This window comes from Garra rufa, chromosome 19, assembly GCF_049309525.1.
Source record: "Garra rufa chromosome 19, GarRuf1.0, whole genome shotgun sequence".
Taxonomy (NCBI): Eukaryota; Metazoa; Chordata; class Actinopteri; order Cypriniformes; family Cyprinidae; genus Garra; species Garra rufa.
In genome coordinates, this window is record NC_133379.1 from 9,873,560 (window position 1) to 9,890,346 (window position 16,787).

At 36.9% G+C, this 16,787-nt stretch overlaps 2 protein-coding genes across 2 annotated transcripts in view; one reads left to right on the forward strand and one right to left on the reverse strand.

The window, feature by feature from the left end:
• LOC141291954 (glucocorticoid receptor-like) overlaps positions 1-1,719 on the forward strand; it is a 100,033-nt gene extending 98,314 nt beyond the window's left edge. Inside the window, exon 8 of the mRNA XM_073823945.1 lies at positions 793-1,719. Within this exon, the coding sequence (XP_073680046.1) occupies positions 793-945 (153 nt within the window). The 3' untranslated portion in view covers positions 946-1,719. The remainder of the gene's footprint in view (positions 1-792) is intronic.
• Positions 1,720-8,634: 6,915 nt separating this feature from the next.
• The window catches only part of LOC141292261 (rho GTPase-activating protein 26-like), a 147,403-nt gene continuing 139,250 nt past the window's right edge, over positions 8,635-16,787 (reverse strand). Inside the window, exons 23-24 of the mRNA XM_073824265.1 lie at positions 14,159-14,250; positions 8,635-9,410 (exon numbers count right to left, since the gene is read on the reverse strand). Coding sequence (XP_073680366.1) covers positions 9,322-9,410; positions 14,159-14,250 — 181 coding nt within the window. The 3' untranslated portion in view covers positions 8,635-9,321. The remainder of the gene's footprint in view (positions 9,411-14,158; positions 14,251-16,787) is intronic.

A 16,787-nucleotide genomic window follows, 5' to 3' on the forward strand; every position in this document is an offset into this window, starting at 1 on the left:
TTCATGACCTCTTTAAAGAGAAAAGTTACTTTTGAAGTAGGTTCTTAGTCTTTAATGTGTGAACTTTTTTATATATGTAATTGTTGTATTTATGTTGGTTTTAAAAATGGTTTATACCACATTAAAAAGGACCTTTAAAAACCTTTTAATCTTTATATTATATATATAATTCTCTTTTTTGATGGCAGATGACAGTATCTTTACATTTCTAAGTATCGCAATTAAATTAATTAGCGGTAGTAGGCATTCTAAGACTTGTTTAAAAGACATAACGCTTAGCTTTTAAATGCCAAAATTACATTAAATATAATTACATAACTTTTGGCATCTCATAAGGCAGAACTGTCAGACAGTAATGTAATGAAGATGTAGAATGTTTGCTGGGTGTCAGTATAAAAAGTCTTGCTTTTTATTGAGTTACTGGCCAAAAAGAACAAAAATTGTGTCGACCAATTCAAAAAAATTAAATAGCAAATGTTTGCAGATATATCAGCGATGGTCAGTGTTGCCAGCTCCATGGTTTTCACAGGAATTTGGGCTACTTTAACACTATTGTTGTGGGTCGTTTTTCAAGTCTGTGGGTTGAAGCGACCCAAATAACGTGAATTTTACAAGGGGAACCCCACCAAAAAAATGTGTACTTTCCCTTCGAAACACTAGTTTTGAGTAGCAATTTGGCAGGTTTTATTGTGAAAACCTGGCAACACTGGCCATGATGATATATTGGTCAATCGCTACTTGTGAATGTACACGCATTAGGTAGCTCTACTGAAATGCTATTTTTATCCACAGATGGTGGAGGGCCTTCTCAACTTCTGTTTCTACACATTTGTGAATAAATCTCTGAGCGTGGAGTTTCCCGAGATGCTGGCGGAGATCATTAGCCATCAGCTACCAAAATTTAAAGACGGGAGCGTCAAGCCTCTCCTGTTCCATCAGAAATGACTGCCTTAGATCATAAAAATGCCTTAACGCCACCCTTTTCTTACCAGCGCTAGTCCAACCTGCCCGCTTTCCCCCAAACATCCCGAATGAATTGAGGGATACAGTCGCTCCTGGTTTGGTTCTCAAAGGAAACAGCTGACTCTTCTGAAATGTTCGTGGAGAAGGACAAAGTCATGTGTACTTGGAGCAGACAGAGTAGACATTTTTAGCGATTCTTTCTCTTTTTTGCATGTACACTGCTGAAATGTTTACAAAGGTTTATCAAAAAAGGGAGATGTGCCTTTTTTTGCGCTTTGCGAATCAATTTTCGGATATTTCTCAGGCTTGACTTGGCGTACAACATTTATGTCGATGATTCACAGTCATCACGTCTGTCTCTGCCCGTTCTCTGTAGGTGGCAGCTCAACGCTCCCCAGAGATGCTTGAAATTTTAAAGCAGCCCACAAAACATGACCATTTTATGCTGTTTTTTTTTTTTTTAAGTCTAATCGAATCTCCAAACTCATAAAACCACTTTGCATGGAGAACCATGCCAATCCCACAAGATAAACTCAACTCAACTCAAATCGAGATTTGTTCAATGAAAAGCAACTTTAATGCTTTGTGAGTAGGTTCCACTGAAATATAATTTGTAGGGGTAGGCCACCCAAAAATTAAAGGATTGGTTCACTTCCAGAACAAAAATGCACAGCATTTTTGAAGTTCAAACTTCGGGGGCACCATTGATGGCCACTATATGGACATAATTCCTGAAATGTTTTCCTCAAAAATCATAATTTCTTATCGACTGAAGAAAGAAAGACATGAACATCTTGGATGACAAGGGGGTGAGTACATAATCTGTAATTTTTTGTTCTGGAAGTGAACTACTCATGAAAATAGTTTCATGACTAACAGCAACTTTGTTGTTTTTTCAATAGGTTCCACTGAAATATAATTTGTAGGGGTAGGCCACCCAAAAAATAAAGGATTAGATCACTTCCAGAACAAAAATGTACATATAATGTACTTACCCACTTGTCATCCAAGATGTTCATGTCTTTCTTTCTTCAGTCGATAAGAAATTGTTTTTTGAGAAAAAACATTTCAGGAGTTATCTCCATATAGTGGACTTCAATGGTGCCCCGAAGTCACACAGACAACACATCGCAAGGACAAGACAAGACAAGCATTTGAGGTATAAAGTATATAAATTGTCAGTTGGTTTCGAAAATAACTGATTGTTTCGCTAGATGAGACCCTTCTTCTTCTTTGTTGCTGCAATTAAACTGCATTTTGGAAGTTCAAACTTCAGGGCACCATTGAAGTCCACTATATGGAGATAATTCCTGAAATGTTTTCCTCAAAAAACATTATTTCTTATCAACTGAAGAAAGAAAGACATGAACATCTTGAATGACAAGGGGATAAGTACTGTACCATATCCATAAACTTTTGTTCTGGAAGCGAACTAATGCTTTAAATTGCTCCATGACTAACAGTAAATTTGTTGTTTTTTCAGTAGGTTCCACTGAAATATAATTTGTATGGGGGAAGGCCACCTACAAATTAAAGGATTAGTTCACTTCCAGAACAAAAATGTACAGATAATGTACTCACCCCTTTGTCTCCAAGATGTTCATGTCTTTCTTTCTTCAGTCGATAAGAAATTAAGTTTTTTGAGGAAAACATTTCAGGAATTATCTCCATATAGTGGACTTCAATGGTGCCCTGAAGTCACACAGACAACACATCGCAAGGACAAGACAAGCATTTGAGGTCATAAAGTATATAAGTTGACAATTTGTTTAGATAATAACCAATCGTTTCGCTAGATGAGACACTTCTTCTTTGGCTGGGATCATTTAGTGCCCTTTGAAGCTGCGTTTAAACTGCATTTTTGAAGTTCAAACTTTGGGGCACCATTGAAGTCCACTATATGGAGATAATTCCTGAAATGTTTTTCTCAAAAATCATAATTTCTTATCGACCGGGGTGGTGTATTACAAAGGGGTGAGTACATTATCTGTAATTTTTTTGTTCTGGAAGTGACCGAATCCTTTAAATTGAATTATTTTATTGAATCACAAATTGTGGAACACAAAAGAAGAAACTCTGAAACATTTCCTAGTCGCTATTTTCCATTCCGTTGCAACGATTGCTGGGTGGATCTTTCAAGCTTCAAAAAAGAAACAAAGACATTGTGAAAGTCTTGCTCATCTACAGTATGACTCATTCTGTGTTTCAAGTTTTATCAATTCATACGACAGCATGGTGTGATGAGCAAACCTAAATTAAAGTCATTATTCAGTGAGCTCAGTCAAAATCCTTTCAGACATCGTGTGTTCTAAATCAGCTTATTTAATATAAAAAAGTGATGTGAATCAGACATTTTCATCAGTCCTCCTCATTGTCTATCCTTATTTTGGAGGGAAAAAAGACGGCATTAAAAAAAAAAAAAAAAAAAAACATGAGGTTGAAGTTTTTAGTTGTTTTTTTTTATACTAGATATATAGAGGTGGTGATGGTAATCAGGGAATGAGTTGAGTTGAGTTGTTAATTTGTCAGATTTCCGTCCATATATTTAAATTGGCATATCCCAGCATTCCCTCCCATCAGCTGCTGTTTGTTCATGTTCAAGTTGCACATCCTCCGACGTCTCATTCTTTTTATTTCCTGTCATCCCGTTTTATATTTAAATGTTTTTGGAATTGCTCCCTGCAAATTCTAAATCTGGCAACCCATATGTTGTGACCCACTTTTTCCGTCTTTGTCTTTGATGTATCCCCGTGGTGCCAAGCCACAATCGCACTCTTTTGTGGTAACATCAGAACAAAAGGATCATTTGTTGTTCTCGTGCTCGGGCATGTGTTTGCTCATTGTTACGTGTCAACTGACATTCATGTCTGCGCTTCAGGGTTTTCGCACCAGCTACGCTTGATTACCAGCGTAAAGGAATAATTCATCCAAAAATGACAATTCTGTCAGGTTTTACTCTGTCGTGTCGTTCCAAACTTGTAGTTAGTTGTTGTATGGAAAAGTGCTGTGTGAAGATTCTTCACAGTGTCGTCTTTTGTGTTCTATTAGATAAAAAAAATAAAAAAAGCATATGGGTTTGGAACGACACACAGGTGAGTAAACGACGAAAGAGTTTTTATTTGCATAATATTCCTTCTATAATATTCCATGTTGCACTTGAGTATCCTGCACATTTCTGGAATTTCTGGTGTTTGTGTATATAAGAACATTCAAACATTTAAGTTAAGAAATATCCAGCTATATTTGTTTATTTGACTCTTGATTAATTTTGCCACTCACTATGGCCATGTACAGTATTAAAACTCTCATGGCGAGTAGAGGGTTAAAGGTTAATTTTACAGCGTAGGTCTCGTGCTTTTAGAGTGTTACCGAGCCACTGTTTGCTTAACGCTCATTTCCAGCAGCTTCATTAGGCTGATGTGAAATCGAAATGTCGCAGTACATATCCCAGCCCTCCTTCCTCGACTATTTTAGCGGACTATTTTTTAACAAATTCCTCGCTAGGTTTGTGAGATGTCGCATTTTCTATTCGTTTCACAGTAGGCCTTGCAAAGGGAGTTTGTGAGCCATAAAACACAGCTTGTATAAATCGAGAAGTATGCTGAAATGTCTAGAAAATATTTTTTGTTGGGTAATCATCGATCATTTTTAAATGAAACTAAAGCGAAAATATAACGACAGATTCTCTTTGATATACACATCATTTTACAACAAACTAATTTTAATACATAAAGTTGTATTGCTATCTTTTTTGTCAAGAACTGTATTACAGATGCACTTTTGAGAAAAGGTGTTATGTTGTATGTAATTGTAAATTCTATAAATCTATAAGGAATATATATATATATGAGTAATCACTGTTTTAAAGAACGACAGCTTAAAGTTATAAGTCGGGGATGCAAGTATATTTTGTATAGTGCAACAGAGTGACCAAAGCAACGCAGATTTAAAAAAAAGAATAAAATGTAAAAAAAAATAAAAATAATAAAACATCAGAAATAAATATTTAAAGCCGTTACATTTTACAGTAGCACTTATTACCCAACTCTAGGCTCTTTTTACTTTGTTTGATCCTTTTTTCTATTTCTATTATAAAGATTTAGGCTTTGGTCTCATGTATAATGCTGTACAATTAACTAGTAAAATATAAATAAAGCTGTGTGTATAAGTAATGTATCAGAGCCTGAGAATTTGCACTACCCTAATACTGGCCTGACATAGTATATTTTGTACAAAAATTCATGCAGATACTATCTTTAAAGATTAAGGGCAAATCATATTTCACTGGTATATGGCTTTCATTAAAGTCTTTTGTTTTGTTTCGTTTGCATTTCAGTTATATGTAAAATAATCCAATGTAAAGGATATACAATGTCTATTTGTTTGAAAAAATAGTTTTGTATGACTTCTGTATTACACCTCTCCTGTAGTCAATGTCGATCTTTACACATATTTGATTAAATGTTGGACAAAATTTGTTCAGAGGGAGAGTTGCGTCTTTCTTATGCTGTGAAATCGTTGTGCTACACTCGTTTTTTGTTCCACAAAGAACCATTTAGTCAGAGGTTCTTTAAAAAAAAACATCTCTTTCTTACCTTTTTATAATCTGAAGAACCTTCTTTTGCCACAAAGAACCTTTGTGAATCAGAAAGGTTCTTCAGATGTTAAAGGTTCTTTATGGAACCATTTAGACAAAAAGGTTCTTCTATGGCATCGTGAAACACCTTTATCAGCCAGTGCAGTTGGCTGTTTTTTCCATCGTATCTGAATTTTGACACAAATCTACACTTCTCAGCCTTAAAGGGGTCATCGGATGCAAAACTAACTTTTACATGTTGTTTGAACATTAATGTGTGTTGGCAGTTTGTGTACACAACCACCCTACAATGATAAAAATCCAGCCAGTGGTATTTTTTTAATCTTTAAAAGTAATATCCCCTTTTTAAAATCAGGTCATTCTCAGCTTCTTGTCGTTGTGACGAAACACAGTTGATTGACATGAGCGTCTTACCTTAGACCCGCCCTCACCGAGCTGAAACAGTCCGAATACAATCGCCACTGTGTGACTCAGGTGCAGAGGAAGCGATTGAGGTGTTCTGGTGTTGGATGTAATAATGAACACAGCAGTCGTCATTTACTCCTGACATTAAGAGGCAGAGGACAACGTTACTTTCATTTTTAAAAGGAAAGCGCCGATCCCGATCTACATATGCATCTATGTTCATGTGAATTATTCGTGATGCAGCTTCACCCACAGCAGAAGTGAGTATAAGGGTTTTTTATGCATCTTTGCAAATGGCCTTTCTTAATAATGTGCTTGTTGGCAAGTTTCGCCGATAAACGCAGCTAAAGTAAACATTACAGATTGTAATCCCTCAGCAGAGAGGGGAGGAGCGAACAGAGCTCATTTGCATTTAATGCGATAAAATGAACTGATATTTTGCAGAGCTGATTTTGACAAGGTAAAGGGTGTTTTTTTTACACTACTATCAGTGATGCGTGGGTCAATGTATAAACAACCCGAACCCGACCGACGTTTTCAACTAACCCGCCCGCAACTCGGACCGCAAAAAAAGGGTCAATTTTGTACCCGACCCGCTTCCTGACCCACATGATTAATATTTGCGACTGACACCAGCGATTATATGCGGCTATGCGGTGGAGATGCGTTCACTGTCAAACATCATTCGGCATTAATTAGGTAATTTTGTCAAAAGAGATGTTCTTGATTACAAGAAAAATACAGATTGTTCTTGTGATTTATTTTGTCTTTCCTTTATACAGATTTAAATAGTTTCGTTTTCGAAGTACTCTAAATTATGTCAGTGATTCTCCGATGATAAATGTGACCCTGGACCACAAAACCAGTCTTAAGTCGCTGGGGTATATTTGTAGCAATAGCCAAAAATACATTGCATGGGTCAAAATTTTAGATTTTTCTTTTATGCCAAAAATCATTAGGAAATTAAGTAAAGATCATGTTCCATGAAGATTTTTTGTAAAATTCCTACTGTAAATATATCAAAATGTAATTTTTGATTTGTAAAATGCATTGTTAAGAACCTAATTTGGACAACTTTAAAGGTGATTTTCTCAGTAATTTGATTTTTTTGCACCCTCAGATTTCTGATTTTCAAATAGATGTATCTCGGCCAAATATTGTCCTATCCTAACAAACTATGCATCAATAGAAAGCTTATTTGTTGAGCTTTCATATGATGTATAAATCTCAGTTTTGTAAAATTTTACCTTATGACTGGTTTTGTGGTCCAGGGTCACAAATATGATCAAGAATTATTTTATTTCGATCTACAGTGTAATAAAAGTTAAGAAAAAGATTAGCCTATAGTCATAAATATATATAGACTACAAGCTCATTCCTTTTTCTTAACTTCTAACTTCTAAAATTATCAAGAATATATATCAACTTAATAGGCTAGGTTAACAAATTTTCTTAAACAAACAACGAATGCACTTCAAAACGAAGTTTTCATATATAAATTCAGGAACCACAAATATGACAAAATAATATTATTTTATATATATTAATTGTATAGCTATAATAGTTGTATCAAATGAATAAGGAAATTACTTGAATTTATTAAGTAATGTTTCATTTCGTTCGTTTCGCTCTCTGGAAATGTAAAGAAAAAATACCGTTTTTACTTGGAATTCGTTTTAATCCCTGGTTTTAAACAAGCATATACATGAGATAATTTATATATTATTGCTTGAATAAACGTTTAAAAATAGTGCGAGAAATTTTACAATTAAGGAAATTAAACAGACTTAGGCATTTGAAAAGACACAGTGAAATGTGTCTAATAATTCCAAAAAGAAAGAGAAGCATTGGACATGATCAAAATATTCGAGACATTTATTAGGAATATCATTTTCTTAACAATTAAGATGCTGCTTGTGTTTATCCGGTCTAATCGAAGTGTGCGTCTCTCTCCCGACTTTCCCAACAAAAATCCCACCCCCTCTCAGAAAATACATAAAGCTGACATTACTGAGCTATATGCGTTTAAAAGTAGCCTATTAAAATGATACAATGGCATTGCTCAGTTCAACATGTTGGGAAATCGGGCATTTTGTCCCGCGTCAGCATTTATTCAACAGTTAATAACGCTCAACATTCAAAATTGTGTCTAGTACTATACAAATTACAAAGGTTTAATTGGCATCTTATTTCAAACGACCCGACCGACCACGACCCGAATGTCATTAAAAATATTTTTGGATGACTCGTAACCGCGGGTGACCGCAGGCACCCGCTCATTTTGGATCAACCCGCGCATCACTGACTACTATTGAGAATTTTTAACCAAAGTATATTAGAGACTTTTCATTAAGACCCTAAAGACTGAACTTGTGGAAAATGGGCATCCGATGACCCCTTTAAAACTGGTATGTAAAGTTCAGAATCCCATTAAAATAGACTAGCATGGTCCAAAAAAGAAAGAAAATGTATTTAAATGAAGATTTGATTTTTATTTAATAGAAAAAAAAATAATTCTAAACAACTGAACCATTTTATTCATTTGACATCCTAAAGAATATTAAGGCTCAGGAAATTGTACATTTTTAAAAATGTAAAAAGATCAATTGGGCTATCAAAAAATTAAGTTAGTGCGCTACAATAAAAATATATATAATTCACATTTTACAAAAAAATTATACCTTATCAACTGTCAATTATGTACAATGTTAATACACTCCAAAAGAACACAAATCTCATCAGAGATTATGCTTAAATAAGAGTGGTTTACATATGATGTTAATTCACATTAAGAAATAATTTACACTCTTCCACTTGCTAAGAAAGGAAAACAAGTAAATTCTGAATATTTGAATAGTTTCCTGATATACAAAAGAGTGCAAGAGTTTTTTTTTTTACTCCCCCCCAGACATAATTAACAGTTCTCTATTAGTAGTTCTAAACAAAACACACATGAGGACCACAAAAGACATTCAAAAAGCCCCAGACTGCATAGAAACAGCACATTTTACATCATGGTGAACCAGGAGCTGCTCACACATAAACAAAAAACAGTAATAGTAATAAAAACAAATCCAGAATTCATTATAACCCCCTAAATACTCAATTAGATTGTGGCTGAGATAACAGAAGCAACTTGGTCCCAGGGTTTTTTTTTTTTCCCCTTTTACCTGGTGTTGAACTTTGTGTTAAACTGCAGCAATGCATTGTGGGATGCACAGAACAATGCCACACTGGGGAAATGCCACTGTTGCCAAAACACCATACTATCACACAGACACGCTCAGGCATACTAACTCGGCTTCAGTTGTTTTCAAAAGCGGGCACAGTGCCTCACCGCTTTCATTGACTTCCAGCTAGACGAACTCCACGTAGTTCTCCGGAATTAACCCTGTCTTCCCGTCCAAGGTGCCCTCCAGCCAGCCTGGTTCTCTTGACGGATGAACTGTGAGACAAAGATGCAAACGGAAGATCATTTTGGATGTCGCCGACAACTTTACCCCCTATTCATTCTCTGTTTCCACAAAGGGAAAGGAGTAAGGACTGTTCCTGATTTAAGTTCGGCTCCGTGTGCAGCGTCACCTACACAGTATTCTTAATACTGTGTTGTTATCTGAATGATCCACAGCTGTGTTTTTTTGTTTTGTTTAGTGATAATTGTTCATGAGTCCCTTGTTTGTCCTGAACAGTTAAACTGCCTGCTGTTTTTAAGAGAAATCCTTTATGTCCCACACATTCTTTGGTTTTTCAGCATTTTTGTGTATTTGAATCCTTTCCAACAATGACTGTATGATTTTGAGATCCATTTGTTCACACTGAGGACAACTGAGGGACTCTTATTTTGTCTTCTGGGAAACATGTAAGTATCCTCTGTAACATTTAAAGAGTAGTACTAAATGAAAAAATATGATATTTAGGTCAAATTAGGGAAAAAAAATATATATACACATCTTCGTTCTGTTCAAAAGTTTTCACCCTCCGGCTCTTAATGCATCACGTTTGAACCTTCTCTAATAGTTGCATTTGAGTCCCTCAGTTGTCCTCAGTGTAAAAAGATGGGTCTCAAAATCATACAGTCATTGTTGGAAAGGGTTTAAATACACACAAATGGGACCTGAAGGATTTTTTTCTAAAGAACAGCTGGTAGTTTAACTGTTCAGGACAAACAAGGGACATCACTAAAAAAAAAAAAAAAAAAAAAAAAAAAATCATTCAGGTATTCAGAACACAGTATTAAGTATTAAGAATCAAGTGTATGTAAACTTTTGAACAGTCATTTTTATAAATTCAACTATTATTTTCTCTAGTGGACTATATGTAAACATCTTTTATGTGAAATATCTTATTCAGGCTGGTATTAAAAAATAACATGGCCTTTGTATGATCTCTCTTATTTTGGTAAAATAATTAACATTTTGCAGATTCTGCAAGATGTATGTAAACTGTTGACCTCAACCTTGAACTCAATTGCCGCCAAAAATAATCAAGGTGACAAAGAGACCCAAAAATATTTTAAGGGCTGAGTATTGACACAAACTTGGATATAAATCAGGTAAAGTACATGGCAAATCTTCTCAAGGAAAAAAAAAATCTCTCTACTAATGGTGTAAAATGTACACGAGAGTCAGTTGGTACTACATTGATATTGGAAGCTAAAATTAACTGAGTTGTGTGCAAAGCCAGATTACACATATTGTTCTAATAATAAAGTTATTCAGTTACATAATTCTACTTCAGTTCATGCCAATGCAGTAGTCAAACATTTTATCTCTTAAAACTAAACGTATCTCTTTGATCATCAAAATTACATATTTTAATGTTTTTCTTGTGAAAATTAATTTCTAATTTCTTAAAACAGCTTGAATGTAACCCCCCTTGCCTCATTTACTATACGTGGATTTATGAATATGCAAATGAGCCCAGTCTCCACTTACTCACACCAGCGGCCAGACACAGTGTTGCCAAGTCCGTGGAATTGGGCTACTTTTATACTGTTGCCGCGGGTTGTTTATCATGTCCGCGGGTTGAAGCGACCCCAACAGCGTAATACTTTATTATTATTTTTATATTAGACTGTAAAAAAATGGAGAAGAGCGTTTTTGAAGCTCATAGTGGGCGGGAGTCGGCCGTCGCCATCTTGGAAGCACCAAACGCCATTCCGGATAATCGAAAATGGGCAAAGAGGCAGGATGTGGGTGGAGCTGGTGCTCAAGTGGCCAACACCCTTAATTATGCAGAACTTTAATGGTGCGTTCACACCGGACGCGACTTGCGCGGAAAAAACACGCTATTCGCGCGTAGTTGAACGCTTGAACATTTGAGTTTACTCGCGCCATTTGCGCGGTAAAATTTGCGCGTGACATTTTCTTCACAACAGACGCGAATTTGCGTCATGGGAGGGGCTTCTGCCACTCGTCAGCGGGAAAGTAGTTGTAAAATAGGTGAATGAGCTCAATTTGCCAGCTTTAGCTTGCTTGTAGTCTCAATATGTATGTATATGTAGGTCAAATTGAGTAAGAGCGTTTTTTAAAACTAACCAGATTGTCCGACCTCTTCACTCACTTTCCTCCTAGCAAGATCCCTTTTATTTCTGTTTCTACAAAAGTCCAAAGATGTATCGTACAGCTCCGAGGAACCACAGACAGCAACGGTGATTTTGTCCGCCATTGTTGTTTCGGATTTCTGCCTCCGTCACTACTAGAGCAAGCTCCTGATTGGTTAACGCGGCGCGGATTTTCGCCAAAGTTCAGATTTTTGAACTCGCGCGTCAATCGCTTGAAACGCTCAATGCGCGCCGCCTCATTCGCGCGTTTCGCGCCGCAGGATGGCTATTTGCGTCTTTGCATTGACTTAACATGTAAATCACTCGCGCTTGCCGCTTCATTCGCGTCCGGTGTGAACGCACCTTAAGGCTTAATATAACTTAAATGGATGAGTAAAAAAATTCACCCCCCTCACAGTTGAGATGGAAGGCAAAATTATCTATATAAACCAAAACCACTTTTTGTACCAGGCTGTAAACATATTTTTTTTTCTGCTGTGAGACCAGCAACCAGACGATGAATTGCATCTTAAGTCACTTCCGTGTTGGTTTCAACAGAGAGAGCAGGAGGTTGGCGCTTGATTTTGCCCCTGGAATGCTAATTTTACCAGAGGAACCACCACAAAACGTGTATTTTACCCCCTGGAACGCGATTTTTTACCGGGGGACCCCCTTCAAAAGGCGATTGGGCTACTTTTGGGCTAGTTTTGAGTAGCAATTGGGTGGGTTTTGTTGTGATAACCTGGCAAGGGCCAGAGCCTAGATAGTGATTGCAGTTCGCGCCTGCGAGCCAATGCCTCTGAAGAGCAGACACCAATGCGGGAGAGGTTTCTGACTCCAGCAACTTTTACACTGTTGCTGCGGGTTATTATTCAAGTTAATGGTTAGCGGCTAACAGTTAGCGATTTTGCTGTATTTAATTTTTTGTTTTGTGCTGGTAATCCTATTGGTATATTTTGCATGCTAATGGTCTTAATCTATCCATTGACGTGATTAGTTACTGAATTTTGCGTGGCAAAAAAGGACTGTTTCAAACCGCATTTCTAGGACAGCCTTTGGTAAACCACAGTTTTAAGGAGAAAATACTCAGCAATGGTGTTGATTAATGGATTGGCATATGGTTTGTCTAAAAGCATATTAAAAACACCACATAAACAAATAAACAACATAAAAAAAAACTTGATTTTCACTACAGGGGGACTTTAACATTTAAATGTTGGCTGTCATAAAAACTTGACAGATTTATTCAAACGTAAATTAAATATCCAAGAACAGTAAAAATTGGTAATGAATATGTTATACGGTGCATATGTTTAGCAAAATGCTCATCTCTAGAGCTTATTTGTCTAGCTGATTAACAGGTTTATGGTCACTGAATGTTTTTTGTCTGAGGTAAATGTGATGTTACGCAACATATTGTTTACAAGCTGTTAAAATGACGTCTTTCCACGATTGAAACACTGAGCGATTACATGAGACATTTAAGGATTTCGGTAAATGGTACTCTTTCTTTTAACAGTTTGCCGCTTCTCTTGAACTGAGGTGCTACAGCCATCTATGATGCTACATTAAACAGCCAAAGTGGCATTTATAGTTTGAATTTTGTAATAAAATGAACAGAATGAGACTTTGTTTCATATCAAAGTAACAAAACACAAAGCTTATCGCGATTTATTGGATGGGAGGCGCACTTCTGTTCTGTTCATTAACTGAAAACGTGTTACACTAATCAATTCTTGGGATTTGAGAATCAATTTGGTTTGGTCAGTTACCCGGATGTGTGGCCATACTGGCGATACTCAGATGTAAACATCAGCATGGATTGCACGATTATTGTACTACTGAATATGTTCTGTTCATTTATGCTGTCTAAACCATGGAAAAAACATGTAAAAGCTGTTAAATCATATAGAGAAGGACTTGGTAAGCAGGAAAGGGCAAAATATTTTGACAATCTAAAGTTAATAGGTGGTAAAGATACAAACAAGCAGTAGTTAAGATATTAGCCTAATACTTCACCTACCTGACTAGAAATGATAAGAACAAACACGAATGTTGTCAAGATTCTTGCACTGGAAAACCTGGTTTAGTTTGGCCAACCACAAACGCCTTTTGTTCCTGAGTTTTTTGCACTCTTCTCCTTGATTTGTTAAAACTTTTGGCAGTCTATAGTACTCCAAATGTTTTTCAGCCCAAAACATGACAATAATTGATTATTTTCAGCAGCAATAATCAGCAAAATATGCGAGTTTCGTTCGGTTGAGTGGCACATTTACATTCAGTGTCGCCAATATGGCCGATTGATGACATAAAAGTGTTGTCTCATAAAAATGAGAATTGATTAAAATTGAGAAATTAATATTTAATATATTTATTTAACCCAGTCCTACTATCCTACGCAGCCTACACAGCCAACACGCCTGAGGTTTCATTAAACAATAATCTGATCTAGTGCTAAGCGGTGTCAAGTGTCAAACTGTGGCAGCTTGGAGCTCTGATACCTGTTAAGGGCCAAAGGGTGGAACAAAGCGGAGATATCAGTTTACTGCCCTTATGCCGACGCTCAAGGCTCAAACCTGCTTAACTAACCAGATATACCCAATACACCCCATGAGGGCTACAAATGGAGACACCCACCGTTAGGGACTTACCATTCTCGAATATAGTGCCTGCAATAAAGGACAACTCAGAGTCATGCTCAGCCTTGCAGGCATATAGTGCACGTGCCTTTCGTAGCGGAGGACTGGAGGAGAAAAAATACATGTATTAGGGCTATTAATCTTTTGAAACTTTGAATTGAGTGCATGAATTGCAGATTAATTGATTAACAGCAAAATCTAAACAGAAAAAACCCACATGAAAAAAAAAAAAAAAAGGTGGAACTGCTTCAAATGTATGTTTAAGCAAGCTAATGCACTAATTAGTCATTAGTGTAAACACATTAAAAAAAGCCATTATGGTACAGATATATTGTGCATTCCTATAAAGTATATATGTGACCCTGGACCACAAAACAAGTAGCATGGGTAATGGTACATTTGTAGCAATAAGACTTATATAAAAAAGACTTTTATAACATACAATTCTGACTTTATAACTCACAATTGTGTGATATAAACTTGCAATTTATTTTATTAATCAGAATTGTGAGTTTATATCTCACAATTCTGAGAAAAAAGTCAGAATTGTGAGATAAGTCAAACTTTTTTTTTTTTTTTTTACTTTTTTTGTTCAGTGGCGGAAACAGGCTTCCATAAAAAAGTAAGTGAAAATACAATAGTAATCTTTGAATTATCTCGATTTAGATAATATACAAATTATTAAGTACCATAGTATCACCAGGGTAGTACCATGGTAAGGATTAAGAAAACAATATGGGTAGTACTTTATTTTACAGTCCTGTTTGGGTGTGTTCATACTATGTACTACTTATACAGTCGTGGCCAAAAGTTTTGAGAATGACACAAATATTAGTTTTCACAAAGTTTGCTGCTCAACTGCTTTTAAATCTTTGTTTCAGTTGTTTCTGTGATGTACTGAAATATAATTACAAGCACTTCATACGTTTCAAAGGCTTTTATCGACAATTACATGACATTTATGCAAAGAGTCAGTATTTGCAGTGTTGGCCCTTCTTTTTCAGGACCTCTGCAATTCGACTGGGCATGCTCTCAATCAACTTCTGGGCCAAATCCTGACTGATAGCAACCCATTCTTTCATAATCACTTCATGGAGTTTGTCAGAATTAGTGGGTTTTTGTTTGTCCACCCGCCTCTTGAGGATTGACCACAAGTTTTAAGATCTGGGGAGTTTCCAAGCCATGGACCCAAAATGTCAACGTTTTGGTCCCCGAGCCACTTAGTTATCACTTTTGCCTTATGGCACGGTGCTCCATCGTGCTGGAAAATGCATTGTTCTTCACCAAACTGTTGTTGGATTGTTGGAAGAAGTTGCTGTTGGAGGGTGTTTTGGTACCATTCTTTATTCATGGCTGTGTTTTTGGGCAAAATTGTGAGTGAGCCCACTCCCTTGGATGAGAAGCAACCCCACACATGAATGGTCTCAGGATGCTTTACTGTTGGCATGACACAGGACTGATGGTAGCGCTCACCTTTTCTTCTCCGGACAAGCCTTTTTCCAGATGCCCCAAACAATCGGAAAGAGGCTTCATCAGAGAATATGACTTTGCCCCAGTCCTCAGCAGTCCATTACCCATACTTTTTGCAGAAGATCAATCTGTCCCTGATGTTTTTTTTGGAGAGAAGTGGCTTCTTTGCTGCCCTTCTTGACACCAGGCCATCTTCCAAAAGTCTTGGCCTCACTGTGTGTTCAGATGCGCTCACACCTGCCTGCTGCCATTCCTGAGCAAGCTCTGCACTGGTGGCACTCGGATCCCGCAGCTCAATCCTCTTTAGGAGACGATCCTGGCGCTTGCTGGACTTTCTTGGATGCCCTGAAGCCTTCTTAACAATGCAGTGGAAAGTTTTTTTCGGGATTAAGGTAATTTTCATGGCAAAGAAGGACTATGCAATTCATCTGATCACTCTTCATAACATTCTGGAGTATATGCAAATTGCTATTATAAAAACTTAAGCAGCAACTTTTCCAATTTCCAATATTTATGTATTTCTCAAAACTTTTGGCCACGACAGTAGTATGTAATCACTAGGTAGTAACCCTGAACCTACGCCTAAACCTAACCTTAACCCATGTAATCACCTAATTTTACCCAGTACTTGTTTAGGTAAGTACATGTACTGTAAAAAATGTGCACCCCAAATATGATTGGTGTAAATACATTCATTTACACTGACTTAATGAAACACATCATCATATGCAACAACAGAAATGACACTTCTCATAAACCACAGTGAATTATTACCCACAGTGCCTCAAGCATTGCCCGAGTGCTGAAGTTAGTCGATGTATATGCTCAGATGTAAGGAGGGAAGGTGTGAATGTGCGAAGCTGAAGCTTAACACCAAACAATTAGAATACTGCACTGCTATACAGATCTGGCCATTTAAAATGCGCGCGGGAAGTAAAGTGGTCTCGCGTGACGCCGGTGTATTCCAAAGGAACACGGAAAATACAATGACATAGGAAAGACATGATCAGTAGGGGGCAGTCATGTAACGCACTGGACTGGAGCAGGCTGAAAACATTGCTGCAAACTAAAAGGTACGGTAACCTGGAGGGGACACCTTCGGTTCACTTATGTTTGTCGTGGCCACACAAATGAATTCGTAGGAACGTCATATTACTTTTTGTCATTGCCA